Source organism: Heliangelus exortis, chromosome 3, assembly GCF_036169615.1.
Source record: "Heliangelus exortis chromosome 3, bHelExo1.hap1, whole genome shotgun sequence".
Lineage (NCBI taxonomy): Eukaryota > Metazoa > Chordata > Aves > Apodiformes > Trochilidae > Heliangelus > Heliangelus exortis.
The window spans coordinates 114327228-114342356 of record NC_092424.1 but is presented as its reverse complement, the minus strand read 5'-3'; the positions used below and the strand labels follow the sequence as shown (position 1 = coordinate 114342356).

Below are 15129 nucleotides of genomic sequence, written 5' to 3'. Positions count from 1 at the left end.
CTAAGGGTGAGTGTGCACACGTGGTGCAGGGCTGAGGGGGTGTGCACATGTGTGTGAGGATGCACACGTGTGTGTGTGGCTGAAGTTGGACATACACATGTGTGTGCATGGCTGAGAGTGAGTGTGCACACGTGTGTGCAGGGCTGAGGGGGGTGTGCACACGTGTGTGCAGGGCTGAGGGTGAGTGTGCACATGTGTGTGCATGGCTAAGGGTGAGTGTGCACACGTGGTGCAGGGCTGAGGGTGTGTGTGCAGGGCTGAGGGGGTGTGCACATGTGTGTGATGATGCACACGTGTGTGTGTGTGGCTGAAGATGGACATACACACGTGTGTGCAAGGCTAAAGGTGAGTGCATACATGTGTGGCTGAAGATGGGTGTACACACGTGTGCATGGCTGAGGGTGTGTGTGCACACGTGTGAGGATGCACGTGTGTGTGTGTGTGTGTGTGTGCACACGTGTGTGCATGACTGGGGTGGATGTGCAGCTGTGCGTGGGGAGGCTGCACGTTCAGGTGTGCTGGTGGCTGGGGCCACTCGTGACCCTGCGCGTGCCTGGGGACACCCGCACACCCTGCTCCTGGCTCCGTGTCCCCCCCCTGGCCAGCCAGGGCTCCCTCCCCGCTGTCCCCATCCCTGCCCTGCTCGGGGCTCCCTCCCCACTGTCCCCGTCCCCATCCCTCTCCCTGTCCCTCCCCTCTGTCCCTGTCCCCGTTCCCTGTCCCTGTGTCCCCTGTCCCTCCCCGCTGTCCCCATCTCTGTCCCTCTCCCGCTCGGGGCTCCCTCCTCACTGTCCCTCTCCCTCTCCCTTTCCCCATCCCTGTCCTTGCTCACTGTCCCCGTCCCCGCTGTCCCCATCCCTCGGTGTCCCCTGTCCCTGTCCTCGTCCCTCCCCGCTGTCCCCATCCCTGTCCCTCCCGGGGGTCCCTCCCCCCTGTCCCCAACCCTGTCTCTGTGTCCCTTGTCCCTGTGTCCTCTGTCCTTGTCCCCGTCCCTACCCACTTTCCAGACCCCTGTGTCCCCTGTTCCCGTGTCCTCTGTCGCTGTGTCCCTTGTCCCTCCCCGCTGTCCCCATCCCTCTGTGTCCCCTGGCCCTGGCCCTGTCCCTCTCCACTGTCCCCATCCCTGTCCCTCTCAGGGGTCCCTCCCCGCTGTCCCCAACCCTGTTTCTGTGTCCCTTGTCCCTGTGTCCTCTGTCCCTGTCCCTTCCCGCTGTCCCCATCCCTGTCCCTCCCGGGGGTCCCTCCCCGCTGTCCCCATCCCTGTCCCTCTATGGGGTCCCTCCCCGCTGTCCCTATCCCTCTGTGTCCTCTGTCCCTGTCCCCGTCCCTCCCCGCTGTCCCCATCCCTGTCTCTGTGTCCCCTGTCCCTCTGTCCTTGCCCACCGTGCCCGTCCCCGCTGTCCCCATCCCTCGGTGTCCCCTGTCCCTGTCCTCGTCCCTCCCCGCTGTCCCCATCCCTGTCCCTCCCGGGGGTCCCTCCCCCCTGTCCCCAACCCTGTCTCTGTGTCCCTTGTCCCTGTGTCCTCTGTCCTTGTCCCCGTCCCTACCCACTTTCCAGACCCCTGTGTCCCCTGTCCCCGTGTCCTCTGTCGCTGTGTCCCTTGTCCCTCCCCGCTGTCCCCATCCCTCTGTGTCCCCTGGCCCTGGCCCTGTCCCTCCCCGCTGTCCCCATCCCTCTGTGTCCCCTGGCCCTGGCCCTGTCCCTCCCCGCTGTCCCCATCCCTGTCCCTCTCAGGGGTCCCTCCCCGCTGTCCCCATCCCTGTCCCTCTCAGGGGTCCCTCCCCGCTGTCCCCATCCCTGTCCCTCTCAGGGGTCCCTCCCCGCTGTCCCCATCCCTGTCCCTCTCAGGGGTCCCTCCCCACTGTCCCCATCCCTGTCCCTCTCAGGGGTCCCTCCCCGCTGTCCCCATCCCTGTCCCTCTCAGGGGTCCCTCCCCGCTGTCCCCATCCCTGTCCCTCTCGGGGCTCCCTCCCCGCTGTCCCCATCCCTGTCCCTCCCGGGGGTCCCTCCCCGCTGTCCCCATCCCTGTCCCTCTCGGGGCTCCCTCTCCACTGTCCCCATCCCTGTCCCTCCCGGGGGTCCCTCCCCGCTGTCCCCGTTCCCAGCCCCGCCGCTCCCCGCGCTGTTGTTCTTGGCCGCTCCGTTTCCTGTTTTCCTGGTTCTGAACCGGCTCCAACCCGGCTGGGCGGGGGGGTTCGGGGAAGGGGGCGGGGGGGGGGAGCAGAGACCCTGGCAACTCATTCCACAGGTGGGGCACAACCTTCCCACCTCAGGGACACCCCCTCCACCCTTCCCACCTCGCCGTGCCTCAGTTTCCCCTCCCTTCAGCTGTGCTCCCCCCCTTCCCTTCCCCTCCCCTCCTCCTCGCCCCTTTCCCCAAAATTCCTGAAGTCTGCGGAAAACCTGGGAGCAAATCTGACCTCAGCAGAACAGCTGAGCCCCCCCTCCCCCCCCCAGGTCCACCAAAAATGTGCAAGGGCAGAATTTTTTTCCACCCCCTCCCCCCCCCCCCTTTTCCTTCCCCGCTCCCGTTTTCCAGGAGCTGAGAGCCAGGAGGTGAATAAATAAAGGAGGGACACAGATGGGGGGGGGCCAGGGAGGGCTGTGGGGGACAGCTGGGGACATGTCACCTGCCAGGGGGTGTTCCTGGGGGCTGCTGTCCCCTGGGGGGTCACACAGGGAGCTGGGGATAAGGGTGCTGGGGACATGTGGCTCACAGGGTGCTGGGGGACATGTGTCCCACGGGCAGTGACACACAGAGGGTCCCTGGGGACATGTGTCCCATGGGCAGTGACACAGAGGGTGGTTGGGGACATGTGGCCACATACATGTTGACATACAGGGTGCTTGGGGACATGTGGGCCACGGGCAGTGACACAGAGGGTCCCTGGGGACATGTGGCACATGGATGTTGAGGCACAGGGTGCTTGGGGACAAGTGGCATACAGTGACACACAGGGTGCTGGGGACATGTGGGCCACAGGCAGTGACACAGAGGGACATGTGGCCACATACATGTTGACATACAGGGTGCTTGGGGACATGTGGGCCACGGGCAGTGACACAGAGGGTCCCTGGGGACATGTGGCACATGGGGAGTGAGTGACACAGAAGGTGCTGGGGACATGTGGCCACATATATGTTGACATACATGGTGCCTGGGGACATGTGGCACGTAGGGTGCTGGGGACATGTGGGCCATGGGCAGTGACACAGAGGGTGCTAGGGACATGTGGCCACATATATGTTGACATAAAGGGTGCTTGGGGACATGTGGTCCACGGGCAGTGACACACAGATGGTCCCTGGGGACATGTGGCACATAGGGTGCTGGGGACATGTGTCCCATGGGCAGCGACACACAGGGTCCCTGGGGACATGTGGCACGTAGGGTGCTGGGGACATGTGGGCCATGGGCAGTGACACAGAGGGTGCTGGGGACATGTGGCCACATACATGTTGACATATAGGGTGCTTGGGGACATGTTCCATGAGCAGTGACACGCAGAGGGTCCCTGGGGACATGTGGCACATAGGGTGCTTGGGGACATGTGTCCCATGGGCAGTGACACAGAGGGACATGTGGCCACATATATGTTGACATACAGGGTGCTTGGGGACGTGTTCCATGGGTCCTGACATGGACACAGAGGGTGACACAGAGGGTCCCTGGGGACACCCAGGGTGCCTGGGGACACCCAGCCCTGGCAGCAGTGCCCAGGGGACAGTGTGGGTGGCAGGGGACAGGCAGTGGTGGCCTGGTGGTGGCCAAGCACAACACCTGCCTGCCCAGTGCCATGACAGGACCCACTGGGGGCGTGGGGACAGGGGGTGGTGGCTGCCACCCCCTCACCCCGTGGGGACCTCCTGTCACCTCCCCAGAGGGACAAAACCAGGGGCTGCCCCCTGCCTCAGTTTCCCCACCTCAGGCAAGGGCAGAGGGGCAGGGGGTGGTCCCTCAACTGTTGGTTGCACCCCAAAAAGTGACATCTGTGGGCCTCAAATCCCCCCCCGGTGTCCCCTCTGCCACCCCCTGGGGACGTCCCCTCCCAGCCCCACTCCTCTCAACCAGCACGACGTGACTTTAATCATGACATATATACAGGATTATCGCGACAGAATCATCCCCGAGAAGTTCCAGAGAGCACTGAGTGAGAAAGCTCCAGCCCGGGGAGGAGGTGGAGGGGGCTGGGAACTCAACTCTTCTTCCCACCCTTCTCCCAGGAGAAGGATTTGTGAGGAAACAGCCCCGGGAATTCAGCAGAATTCCCAAGGAAACCTCGGGTTCCCGTGGAGGTGCAGACACCAGGATCTTCTCCCTTCCCACCAGAGGTTGTCCACGGGCAGGAGAACCAACCAGGTTCTGAAGAAACAGAGGCAAGAGTTCACTTTTTTTTTTGTTTTGTTTTGTTTTTTGCTTTTGGTTTCGTGGGGTTGTTTGGTTTGGGGTTTTTTTTTGGCATTCTTAGCGATGGGGACAGCTGGAGACATCCCCACCAACTTCAGAGCTGAGGGAGGAACTGGGCCCTACATGAAGTCATCAGAATCGTTCCCATCCTGCAGGAAGAAAAATCAGGATCAGCACGTGTGGGGAAAGGGGAGGAGGATGGCACTTGCCAGTTGTTTTTTTTTTTTTCCTGGTTTCCTGACATTTTGGGCCAAAGCTGGTGGAATCAGCCCAACCCCAACCCTGGGGGCAGGGTGGTTGCTGTGGGATGGCCCCAGCAGCTTGGTGGCACCATCCCTGCCTCACAGCCTGAGGGGATTTCCACCTGGGAAACCAGGCTGGATCTTCCTGGCTTTGCCCTTCCTCCAGCTCCATAATTCATGGAAGCTCAGAGTGGTTTGGGTGGGAAGGGACCCTAAAGGTCACCTCATTCCACCCCCTGCCATGGTCAGGGACCCCTCCCCCAGCCCAGGGGGCTCCAAGCCCCATCCAACCTGGGCTGAGACACTGCCAGGGATGGGGCAGCCACAGCTTCCTTGGGCAACCTGGGCAACCAGGGGCTCAGCACCCTCACCCCAAGCAATTTCTCCCTCCCATCTCAGCCCCAGCTCCCCTCTCCCAGCTCCAAACCCTTCCCCCTTGTCCTATCCCACTCCAGCCCAGCCAGGACATCACCTTATTCCAGGCCACCACTAACCCATGGCCCACACCTGAGAATCACAGAATGCTCATGGCTGGAAAGGACCTCTGAGATCACCAAGTCCAACCAAACAATTTCTCCCTCCCTCCCTCCCTCCCTCCCTGCCCAAGATCTCCTCTCCATCTCCCCTCTCCCAGCTGCAAACCCTTCCCCCTCGCAGGCTCCCATCCCTCCAGGCCCTTGTCCCAAGTCCCTCCCCAGCTTTCCTGGAGCCCCTTCAGGCACTGGAAGGTGCTCTAAGGTCTCCCCGTTGCAGCCTTCTCTTCTCCAGCCTCAACACCCCCAACTCTCTCAGCCTGGCTCCAGAGCAGAGCTGCTCCAGCCCTCCCAGCAGCTCCAGGGCCTCCTCTGCACTGGCTCCAGCAGCTCCGTGTCCTTCTGCTGATGGGGACCCCAGGGATGGACACAGCACCACTCCAGTTTCTTGACAAAACCAGATCTCAGGGCAAGGATTGCCTCTGGGGCACTGATTTCCCTCCTCATCTTTGCTTCTCTGGGATTCTCCTCTCCAGCTCCCCTCTCCCAGCTGGAAACCCTTCCCCCTCAGAGGGTCCCATCCCTCTAGGCCCTTGTCCCAAGTCCCTCCCCAGCTTTCCAAACTTTCAGCAGGCCCTGTGGGGACAGGACAAGGGGGGGGTGATGGTTTTAAACTGAATGAGGGGAGATGGGAGGTCTGAGGGAGAAATTTTTTGGTGTGAGGGTGCTGAGCCCCAGGTGTCCCAGAGAGGTGGGAGATGCCCCATCCCTGGAACCATCCCAGGTGGGGTTGGATGGGGCTCTGGGTGACCTCTGGGTGAAGATGTCCCTGCTGGCTGCAGGAGGAGTTGGGACTCCCTCCCTTCCCACAAAACCCTTCCTGGGATTCCATGGAAGCTCAAGCCAGGTTCCCCACTCCCAGCTCTGCCCCTGCTGTCACTGGGGTGGGACAGGGAGCAGGAGGCAGCCACCTCCAGCAGCTCAGTTTCCTCCTGGCTGACACAGGGACCTCTAAAACGTCCTTCCCCGAGGAGGGCTGAGGGACAAGTGCTCTGTCACGCTCCCTCCTGGAATTTCAGCCACCCCTGAGAAGGTTTTTGGGGCCATCTGCTGGCTCCTACCTGATTGGAGGACATGTTCTCAGCTTTCATTAAGGACGAGTAGCTCCTGGAAGAGAAAGGAGATTACCTTGCACCATCTCTTTTGAAACTCCCCCCACCCCCCAGCAGAGAGGCATTTGGATCAAACAGGACCAAAACCCCCTCTTTTTTTTTCCTCTCCCTTTCTCAGGGAGGCTGAGTTATTTGTTTAGCTCACACCCTTTGGCTAACTCAACCCAGGCAAACAAAACCCAGGCACTATGCAGACTCCTCCACATTTTTAATATTTTATTATTATGTTTTTTAAACTAAATCATCCCAGGAGGCTGAAAAATCCTTTATCTTGGGGGGGAGCCAAGAGGCAGCTGGAGGACAAGGTTAAATAAGCAGGCAAGGCCCCTTGCTTCCTGCCCACTGAGGACTTCTCCTCCCTTTACTTTGCTCTTCTCAACTCTCCTTTTCTGAGCTCTCTGGGTGGCAAATCCCTCAGGGAACCCCAAATTCGGGTTTCACTCTCATTTGCAAACATCACTTTATAAGAGCTGAAAAAAAAAAACCCCTAAGAAAGATTTTGCTCAAAGCTGGAAGTGGAGAGGAAGGGAGGGAGGAGGGAAAGGCCTGGCCCAGTTTTCCCCCAGGTTAGGAAAAGGGTTTGGAAGGGCACAATCCTTTCTTTCAGCAACGCTTGAACAGCCAGGATTGTTTTGAGGAGAAAAGGGGGGAAAGCTGAGCGATTGTCAGGACACAAAAGGAAGGCAGTGAGGCGTGGCAGAGCAGGTCAGCTGAACCCCAGTGCTCCACACAAACCCCTGACCCAGGGCTCCTCCCCTCCCCAGCGCCGAGGACAACAGAGGGAGTTGCAATTTCCAGCTCACCGGAGCTCCTCCAGCTCTTTCTTCTTCTTCATCTCTTCCTTTTCTTTCCGTTTCATCTCTTGGATCTGGGCTTTCTTCTCGTTCCTCTCCTCCCTGTCCCGAGCTTCCTTCTCAGCAGCCAGGTCAGGGAAACGTTCCACTTTGGTCTTCTCCAGCCTGTTCAGGATCTCATTCACCTTCTTCTCCACCGTCAGCATTTTCACCTTGGGAGGGCAAAAAACTGTGATCCTTATAAAAAAAAAAACCCATACTTTTCATCTGGGAACTTCCTCCGTGAAAAAAAAAACAAAACAAAACAGAACAAACCCAAAAAACCCACCCCAGTTCTGCTTGATACCCTGGGGCTGAATCCCAGAGAAGCAAAGATGAGGAGGGAAACCAGTGCCCCAGAGGCAATCCTTGCCCTGAGATCTGGTTTGGTCAAGAAACTGGAGTGGTGCTGGGTCCATCCCTGGGGTCCCCATCAGCAGAAGGACACGGAGCTGTTGGAGCCAGTGCAGAGGAGGCCCTGGAGCTGCTGGGAGGGCTGGAGCAGCTCTGCTCTGGAGCCAGGCTGAGAGAGTTGGGGGTGTTGAGGCTGGAGAAGAGAAGGCTGCAACGGGGAGACCTTAGAGCACCTTCCAGTGCCTGAAGGGGCTCCAGGAAAGCTGGGGAGGGACTTGGGACAAGGGCCTGGAGGGATGGGACCCTGCGAGGGGGAAGGGTTTGCAGCTGGGAGAGGGGAGATGGAGAGGAGATCTTGGGCAGGGAGGGAGGGAGGGAGGGAGGGAGAAATTGTTTGGTTGGACTTGGTGATCTCAGAGGTCCTTTCCAGCCATGAGCATTCTGTGATTCTCAGGTGTGGGCCATGGGTTAGTGGTGGCCTGGAATAAGGTGATGTCCTGGCTGGGCTGGAGTGGGATAGGACAAGGGGGAAGGGTTTGGAGCTGGGAGAGGGGAGCTGGGGCTGAGATGTGAGGGAGAAATTCCTTGGGGTGAGGGTGCTGAGCCCCTGGTTGCCCAGGTTGCCAGAATGGTCAGGCTTGGGACGTGGTTGGATCCTTCAGCAAACTGACAGACACCTCCAGATCCCTCGTATTCAAACCCCTGAGCCATGCAAGGACACTCCAGGCAAGTCCAAACACCCCCCTGGGATCTCTCTCCATGCTTCATGGGTGGATGGTTTAAATTAGAGAAGAGCAGCTTTAGATTGGATGTGAGGAACAAGTTGTGTCCCATGAGGGCAGTGGAACAATGGCACAGTGTGCCCAGGGAGGGGGTTGAGGCCTCATCCCTGGAGATGTTCAAGGTGAGGCTTGAGGAGGCTCTGAGCACCCTGATCTGGGTGAGGGTGTCCCTGATACTGCAGGGCTGGGACTGGGGGAGCTTCAGGGGTCCCTTCCAACCCAAATCATTCTCTGATTCTCTGATTCCTTGGCTCTAGGGCTGAAGACAACCCAGCAGGGAACCATTCCATCCTGCCAGCAAACACTTACATCCTTCTGCCTGTGGAAGCCAATCTGCCCCACGTCCATGTCTGCTGTCTTCTTCAGGTTGGTCCAGGGTGTGTAGACCACGTTGACATTGTTCATCTTGCAGCCTAGAGGGCAGAGGAGAGGAAAATAAAATAGCAAAACAAAAGGAGGGAAACGTTTCAACCCTCTCCTGGCTGAAAGAGGTGACAAAAACCTCCTGTGAGCACGAGAAGGGGACAGCTCTTCTTCCTGTCCCAGACTTAGGCAAGAGAAAAGGAAAGGGAGAAGTTGTTGGGAGTGGAAGGACAGCAGGACATGGCAGCACTGGATAAGCTAAGCAGCTCCAGATGGAGCTGTCCCTTGCCAGAAGAAGGATTACCATGGAAAGGGGGCCCCAAGGTGGTGCTAGAGAAGAGCCTGCAAGGCCTTCCTGGCCGGGGCAGCACAGCAGGGAGGCACAAAGAGGCATTGCAGAGGTTTAAAATTCCTCCCGATGCTGATATTCCTTCCTCAGGGGCAGCCCCAGCAGCTGTGAGGGACATCTGGTTCCTGGAAAACCCTCGGGCAGGGATTGAACTTTGGGCACCAGGGCAGAAACATCACACAAAGGGTTGATCCAAAAGGCTGGTGTGGTGGAAATGCTGGAACACAGCATTTCCCCATGGAAAATTTCCCCACCAGCATTTCCCTGGGATCTGGATTACCTTGGATGCTGTTTGCCTTCACCAGATGGGCACAGTCGATCAAAACCTCTTTAGGAATGTCATCCACTGTCTGTCCCTGTGACAGAAACACAAGGTGAGGGAGGAGCTGTGGGGACACCAAGCTCTGCACACACACCCAGGACCTCCACAGGGCATATTTTAGAAGCCTGGAGTCTTCTGTGGGGTTTGATGGAGAGGCTCAAAGTACCACAGAGCAGCTGCAGACTGCTTTTCTGACAGGTAAGCTCCCCACTGGAGCAGGGGGAGGGTGCCTGGACACAGGCTTGGGGTCAACCCCCAAATCAATGGTTCTGTTGGGCCGTGGTAAAGCTTCCACCTCATCCCCATGAGCTGGTGAGGACAGAATTGTCTTGGTTGGAAAAGACCTCAAAGACCCCACAGTCCAACCCTTCCCCCAGCCCTGCCCCATGTCCCTCATCCCCACATCCCCAGGGCTTTCTCTGAAACCCCTCCAGGCATGATGGGGACTCCAGCCCTGCCCTGGGCAGCCTGGGCCAGGCCCTGACAACCCTTTCCAGGGAGAAATTCTTCCCCAGCTCCAACCTAAACCTCCCCTGGCACCACTTGACTTGTGCCAAAAGTTCCTCTTCTCCCATCCCTTGTTCCTTGGGAGCAGAGCCCGACCCCCCCTGGCTCCAACCTCCTCTCAGGGGCTTGCAGAGAGCCACAAGGTCTCCCCTCAGCCTCCTCTGCTCCAGGATCAGCACCCACAGCTCCCTCAGATGCTCCTCACAACTTCTCCAGATCCTTCTCCATCTTCTCCAGCCCCTTCCCCAGCTCCATTCCCTTCTCTGGACACTCTCCAGCCCCTCAATCTCCTCCTGATCCTTTGCTCCAGGCTCAGTTCCCCCACAGCTCCCTCAGCTGCTCCTGGGCAGTTTCACCATTTCCTCAAGTTCTCTCCCAGCTGCAGCCTCAGGGCTGTGGCTGCTGCAGCTCTGGGACAGGAGGTACAGGAGAAATTGAGACTGGGACAAGAGGAACTTTTGGCCTTCTCCAGACCCTCTCCATGTTCTCCATCCCCTCCTCCTTACTCTCCATCCCCTTCTCCATCTTCTCCAGCCCCTTCCCCAGCTCCATTCCCTTCTCTGGACACTCTCCAGCCCCTCAATCTCCTTCTGGTGCTGGAGGATGAAATTCAGCCTCCCCACCCCGAGGTCTCCTGCACCCTGAGGGATCCCTGCAGAGAGGAAGCAGTGCAGAGTGGGCAGGTTGGACTCTTCCATGGGTGAATATTCCTGGTTTTAAAGCCAAGTGGCTCAGGATTACCTTGTGCAACCGAAGGTAGACGTGAGCAGAGGAGAGTTTATCCACGTGAAACCTGTGGCATCAGAAAAGAAAAAGCACATTTAAAGGAGAGGAAGGGACAGATTCCCTATTTGGAAGGTTTTACTTCCTAACAAGTGGGAAAACAGCCACTCCAGGGACAGTTAAATTATAGAAATGTTCAGAGAATCAGGTTGGAAGGGACCTCAAGGATCACCTGGTCCTACCCTTCTAATATTGTTTATATGAGATGTCCCAGTTGAGCTGAGACTTCAAACTTTCCAAAGTGTTGGAATCCACCCCTTCCCTCAGGAGACCATTCCAATGTCTGACAGCCCTCATGGTGAAAAATCTGTTTTTACCATCTTCACCTGTTTTTTCAGCCCCTCTCCTGATCAATGCTCACTCCAGCCCTGCAAACATCCAAGGGCAGAACAGGAGAACTGATCTTGTGTCACCTCCTGACTTTTTTTTTTTGATGTCATGGGGTTATTTTCCTTCCTCCTGCAAGACAGAGAGCTCTCCAACTTCCCCTTCTCACCTCCTGAGCCTCCTACCCCCACTTCCCAGGACTCCTCTTAAGCCGAAAGAAGCCCAAAAGGTGCTAGAGAGGGTGAACAGGAGACCAATTCCCAGGAGAGCCCCACAAGAGACCCTCTGACATTTGGTTGAGATGGCACTAGGATATAAGAATTAAAAAAAAAAAACCCAAACCAACCCAGGGGTGATGTCAGCATTAAGCTGCAAGAGTGGAAAGAGATGAGGAAAGAGGAGTTCTGTGGCTCAGGGAATTCGAGGAGGAATCTCAAGGTCACTCTTGAGTATCAGCAGCTCAAATTATTTAGTGAGAGGGCAAAACTTGAGACAGAAAATGGAAGGGATCCGGCCAGCAGTGTTGTTCCTCAGCTGAAGCACCCCCCCTCCTGCTAGAAAAGAAACAAAATATTCCCTCTGCCATTTAGCTGAGTGCTGACAACAACATCTTCCCTGCCCTGCTCACCCTCCAGCTCCACCAGGACACCTCAGCTCCTCCCGGCAAAGGTCACCTTGGAGAAGAGTGAGGGGCAGGATCCATCCCCCGCGGTGATCCTTGCCAGCTCCTTCCCAAATCTTGTCAGCCTGGGAAGTTCCTGACCTCAGCCAGACGCCCAAAATGCCACCGAGTCCCGCAGACAGGGTTGGGAATTCCCCTCCTTTTGTTTTCCCTCCTCTGGTGGCCTTGAGGAGCCAACAACCCAACCCCCACGCTGGCAGAGAAACCCCCAAAAGGGGTCAGGAACGGGTCAGCTCCTCAATGGAGGCAGCAGGGGATGGAGGGGGAAGTGATCCAGCAGAAAAAGGATCCCAGGAGCTGCATTTCAGCTCCCCAAAAAGAGGGGGAATCTACCCAGGGGGATGTTGTGATCATTTCCCTCAGCTGTGGAAGACAAGGCAGGGTTGTTTTGGGGAGGTTCAGCACTTACCAGATATCTTCAGGCCAGCCATACTTGATTAAATCTTCATCTGGAGGAAGAAAAGGATCAGTGAGCTCCTCAAAACAAATCCACCTGTGCCTGACCAGCACAGGAATCAGCAACAGAATCAGCTGGGTTGGAAAAGACCTTGAAGATCACCCAGTCCAACCATTAACCCAGGGCCACCCCTGCCCCATGTCCCTCATCCCCACATCCCCAGGGCTTTCTCTGAAACCCCTCCAGGCATGATGGGGACTCCAGCCCTGCCCTGGGCAGCCTGGGCCAGGCCCTGACAACCCTTTCCAGGGAGAAATTCTTCCCCAGCTCCAACCTAAACCTCCCCTGGCACCACTTGACTTGTGCCAAAAGTTCCTCTTCTCCCATCCCTTGTTCCTTGGGAGCAGAGCCCGACCCCCCCTGGCTCCAACCTCCTCTCAGGGGCTTGCAGAGAGCCACAAGGTCTCCCCTCAGCCTCCTCTGCTCCAAGATCAGCACCCACAGCTCCCTCAGATGCTCCTCACAACTTCTCCACACCCTTCTTGATATTCTCCAGACCCTCCTCTTTACTCTCCAGACCTTCTCCTTGCTCTCCAGACCCTTCCCAGCTCCATTCCCATCTCCAGGTGGGCAAACAGCCCTGCCAGGGAAAGCACCACATGCTCCAAAATCCAGATTTTAGGGATTAGGAGCTAACCCAGCAGTGCCAGGGCCCCCCCTGCCCCATGTCCCTCATCCCCACATCCCCAGGGCTTTCTCTGAAACCCCTCCAGGCATGATGGGGACTCCAGCCCTGCCCTGGGCAGCCTGGGCCAGGCCCTCACAACCCTTTTTTTTGGGGTAGAAATTCAGTGAATCCTCCACTGTTAGGTCAGCCAACTGAGAGAAAAGAGGAGAGGGCTTTCAGGCTGCACCTGGCAGGACAGGGACCTCTCCAGGATGTTCACAACTTGCAGTGGAAAGATATTTATTCAAATATCCCTCTGTGTTTCTTATTTCCAGAACCAAAACCTTCACCCAGCACTGAGAGGGGAAAAACACAGACCAAGAAGGTTAGTTTTTTTTTTTTTTCAGCAAGTTATCAGGCACAAGCTGATAAACAGCATTTTTATTTTCATTTTTCAGCTGGTGTAGTTTTCACTCGTGTTTGAAAGCAGCTCCCTTGCCTTGAGGATTTGTAAAATTTATTTATCCTGACTAAAAAGGGACACAGAAGGCAGATTCCTGAGGGTAACTTGCAAGGGTGGAGAAGTTTTCAAAGCAGAAACCAAATTAACACATACAAAGAGATCCTTTCAAAGCGACCTTAAATCCCACCCCAAGTGCTCAGGTTGCTTTTCATGTACTTACTTTCATACTTGTCTTTTCCCATGTAAATGGTGTAAACTGCAGGGACAACTGAGAGGCAGAAAAACAAATCAAAACAGGGCTTAGACACACATCCTGGTCACAGAAATTCCCATAAAAACCACCCATCCCACTTCCCCCCTGGAAGATTTCTTTGTGTTTTTTCCAAATTTTGTCCCTAAAGGACTTTTGGGAAGTGGCATCTCATCCAAATTTCTGGGAAAAAAAAAAAAAAAAACCCAAACCAAAAACCAAAACAGCCCAAACCCCTCAACATGCTGGTGGTTGAGAGTATAATTTATTTATTATCTGTTTCATTAAGCCAGGAGCCAGGAAGGTTGGATGCACCAAGCTATGGGCCAAGCTAGGAACTAAAAGCAAACAAATGAAATCCCTCAAAATCATAATAAAAAATAGATAGATTTGGAAATTACAGTGTCAAATCTTACTTTTAATGTCATTAAAATAGTAAAAATATGCTTCACTTCAAGGCTAAAGCTTGTGAAATGGTTTGGATCCCCAGCTCTTCAACAAAGCCTTTTGGGGGGCATTTTATTTAGAAAGCCCTCAGTTCACAACCCAGAGGCTTTTTAAAAAATAAAGAGATGGAAATTCAAATACAGGAGAGATATTTATTTCATTATAATTCAAATATAAGAGGTAAAGGTTGGGGGAAAAAAAAAAAAAAAAGAAATCCACCCTGGAGAGACCAGAGGAGGTGACAACATCTGCTGTAGACCTCTCTCTGGCAACAAAACTGGGTTGGAACATGGCAGAATAATCAATTTACACCCAAAAGTGTAAATTATCATCTTACACACCAAAAAGAATTATAATTTTACTTGTTCACATTTTTTGGAGGAGGTTTATCTGTACCTTATCCTTACCCCCTCCCCCCCCCAAGTTACCCCGTGTGCCTGTCAGGGTGTTGTATTTTTTATTTTATTATTTTATTTTGATTTTATTATTTTTATTATTTTATTTTATTTGTAGTTGTGTGGGGACAGGGATGAAGGGGGTTACAAACTTTTTATGCAGGGAGGTTACAGCCAGGATGCAAACCAGAAAAAAAAAAAAGGGAAAAAAAAGGAATATTCCTACGTTATCACCAACCCACAGATTTCCAAAGCTCCAGAACCGACCGAGCTCTCTCCGTGGGGGGAATTAAAAGAGATTTAACTGCATTTAAAAGGTAAAAAACCCAAACCTTCTTCCCTCAGCCCTCTGGCAGCCTCCAGTTTGGGGAGAAAAAGCTGAGGAAATCCCCGCAGGGAAATTCCCCTTCAGGGAACCCCCCTGAGCTCCTTCAAACTTCATTTGGGTCCAAACCGGGTTTTTTTTACCTCACAAAAAGCCACCGGAGAGGAGGAGGCGGTACCGGGGGGGAGGGGGGGGTGTGCGGCCCAGCGCTCCCCTCACAGCCGCGGCCTTGACACATCCCACCCACTCCCCCCTCGCTTCCCCAAGGCCCCGCGTGGGTTTTAGGGTCCAGAACCGCTTTTTTGGAGCCCACTCACCGTTGGAGGTGAAGTAAAACACCATGGCAGCGGCTCCGGACGGCGGGGAAAGGGGGGGGGGGGGGGGAACAGGGAAAGGTAAAGGGGGGGGCAGGCGGGAGTACTGCGCATTCGCCATGGCCTCTTGCGCATGCGCGGCGCTTCCGTACACGTTTGGTTTCGTTTACGTATTCCCTGCGATTTTTATTTCGTTTTAAGTGTTTTGGGTGGTTTTTTGGTTTGTTTTTTTTTTTTGCGTAACGTGAGCGGCACACGGAGGATCCACGGACT

The 15129-nt window shown here is 55.6% G+C and overlaps 1 protein-coding gene across 2 annotated transcripts; it reads right to left on the bottom strand.

Annotated features, from left to right (window-relative positions):
* Window positions 1-4065: 4065 nt before the first annotated feature.
* CCDC25 (coiled-coil domain containing 25) lies at window positions 4066-14972 on the bottom strand. Of its 2 annotated transcripts, XM_071742359.1 has the most exons (9): window positions 14860-14972; window positions 13346-13393; window positions 12008-12047; window positions 10548-10599; window positions 9258-9333; window positions 8575-8678; window positions 7100-7302; window positions 6246-6291; window positions 4066-4558 (listed from the first exon to the last, which is right to left on the bottom strand). In XM_071742359.1, the coding sequence occupies exons 1-9, from the start codon at window positions 14882-14884 to the stop codon at window positions 4529-4531; spliced, it is 624 nt and encodes a 207-aa protein (XP_071598460.1). In that variant the 5' UTR covers window positions 14885-14972; the 3' UTR covers window positions 4066-4528. The 2 variants fall into 2 exon arrangements, with proteins under 2 accessions (XP_071598460.1, XP_071598461.1); XM_071742360.1 differs by lacking the exons at window positions 4066-4558; window positions 6246-6291 and having other exon boundaries at window positions 7139-7327; window positions 14860-14967.
* Window positions 14973-15129: the final 157 nt, after the last annotated feature.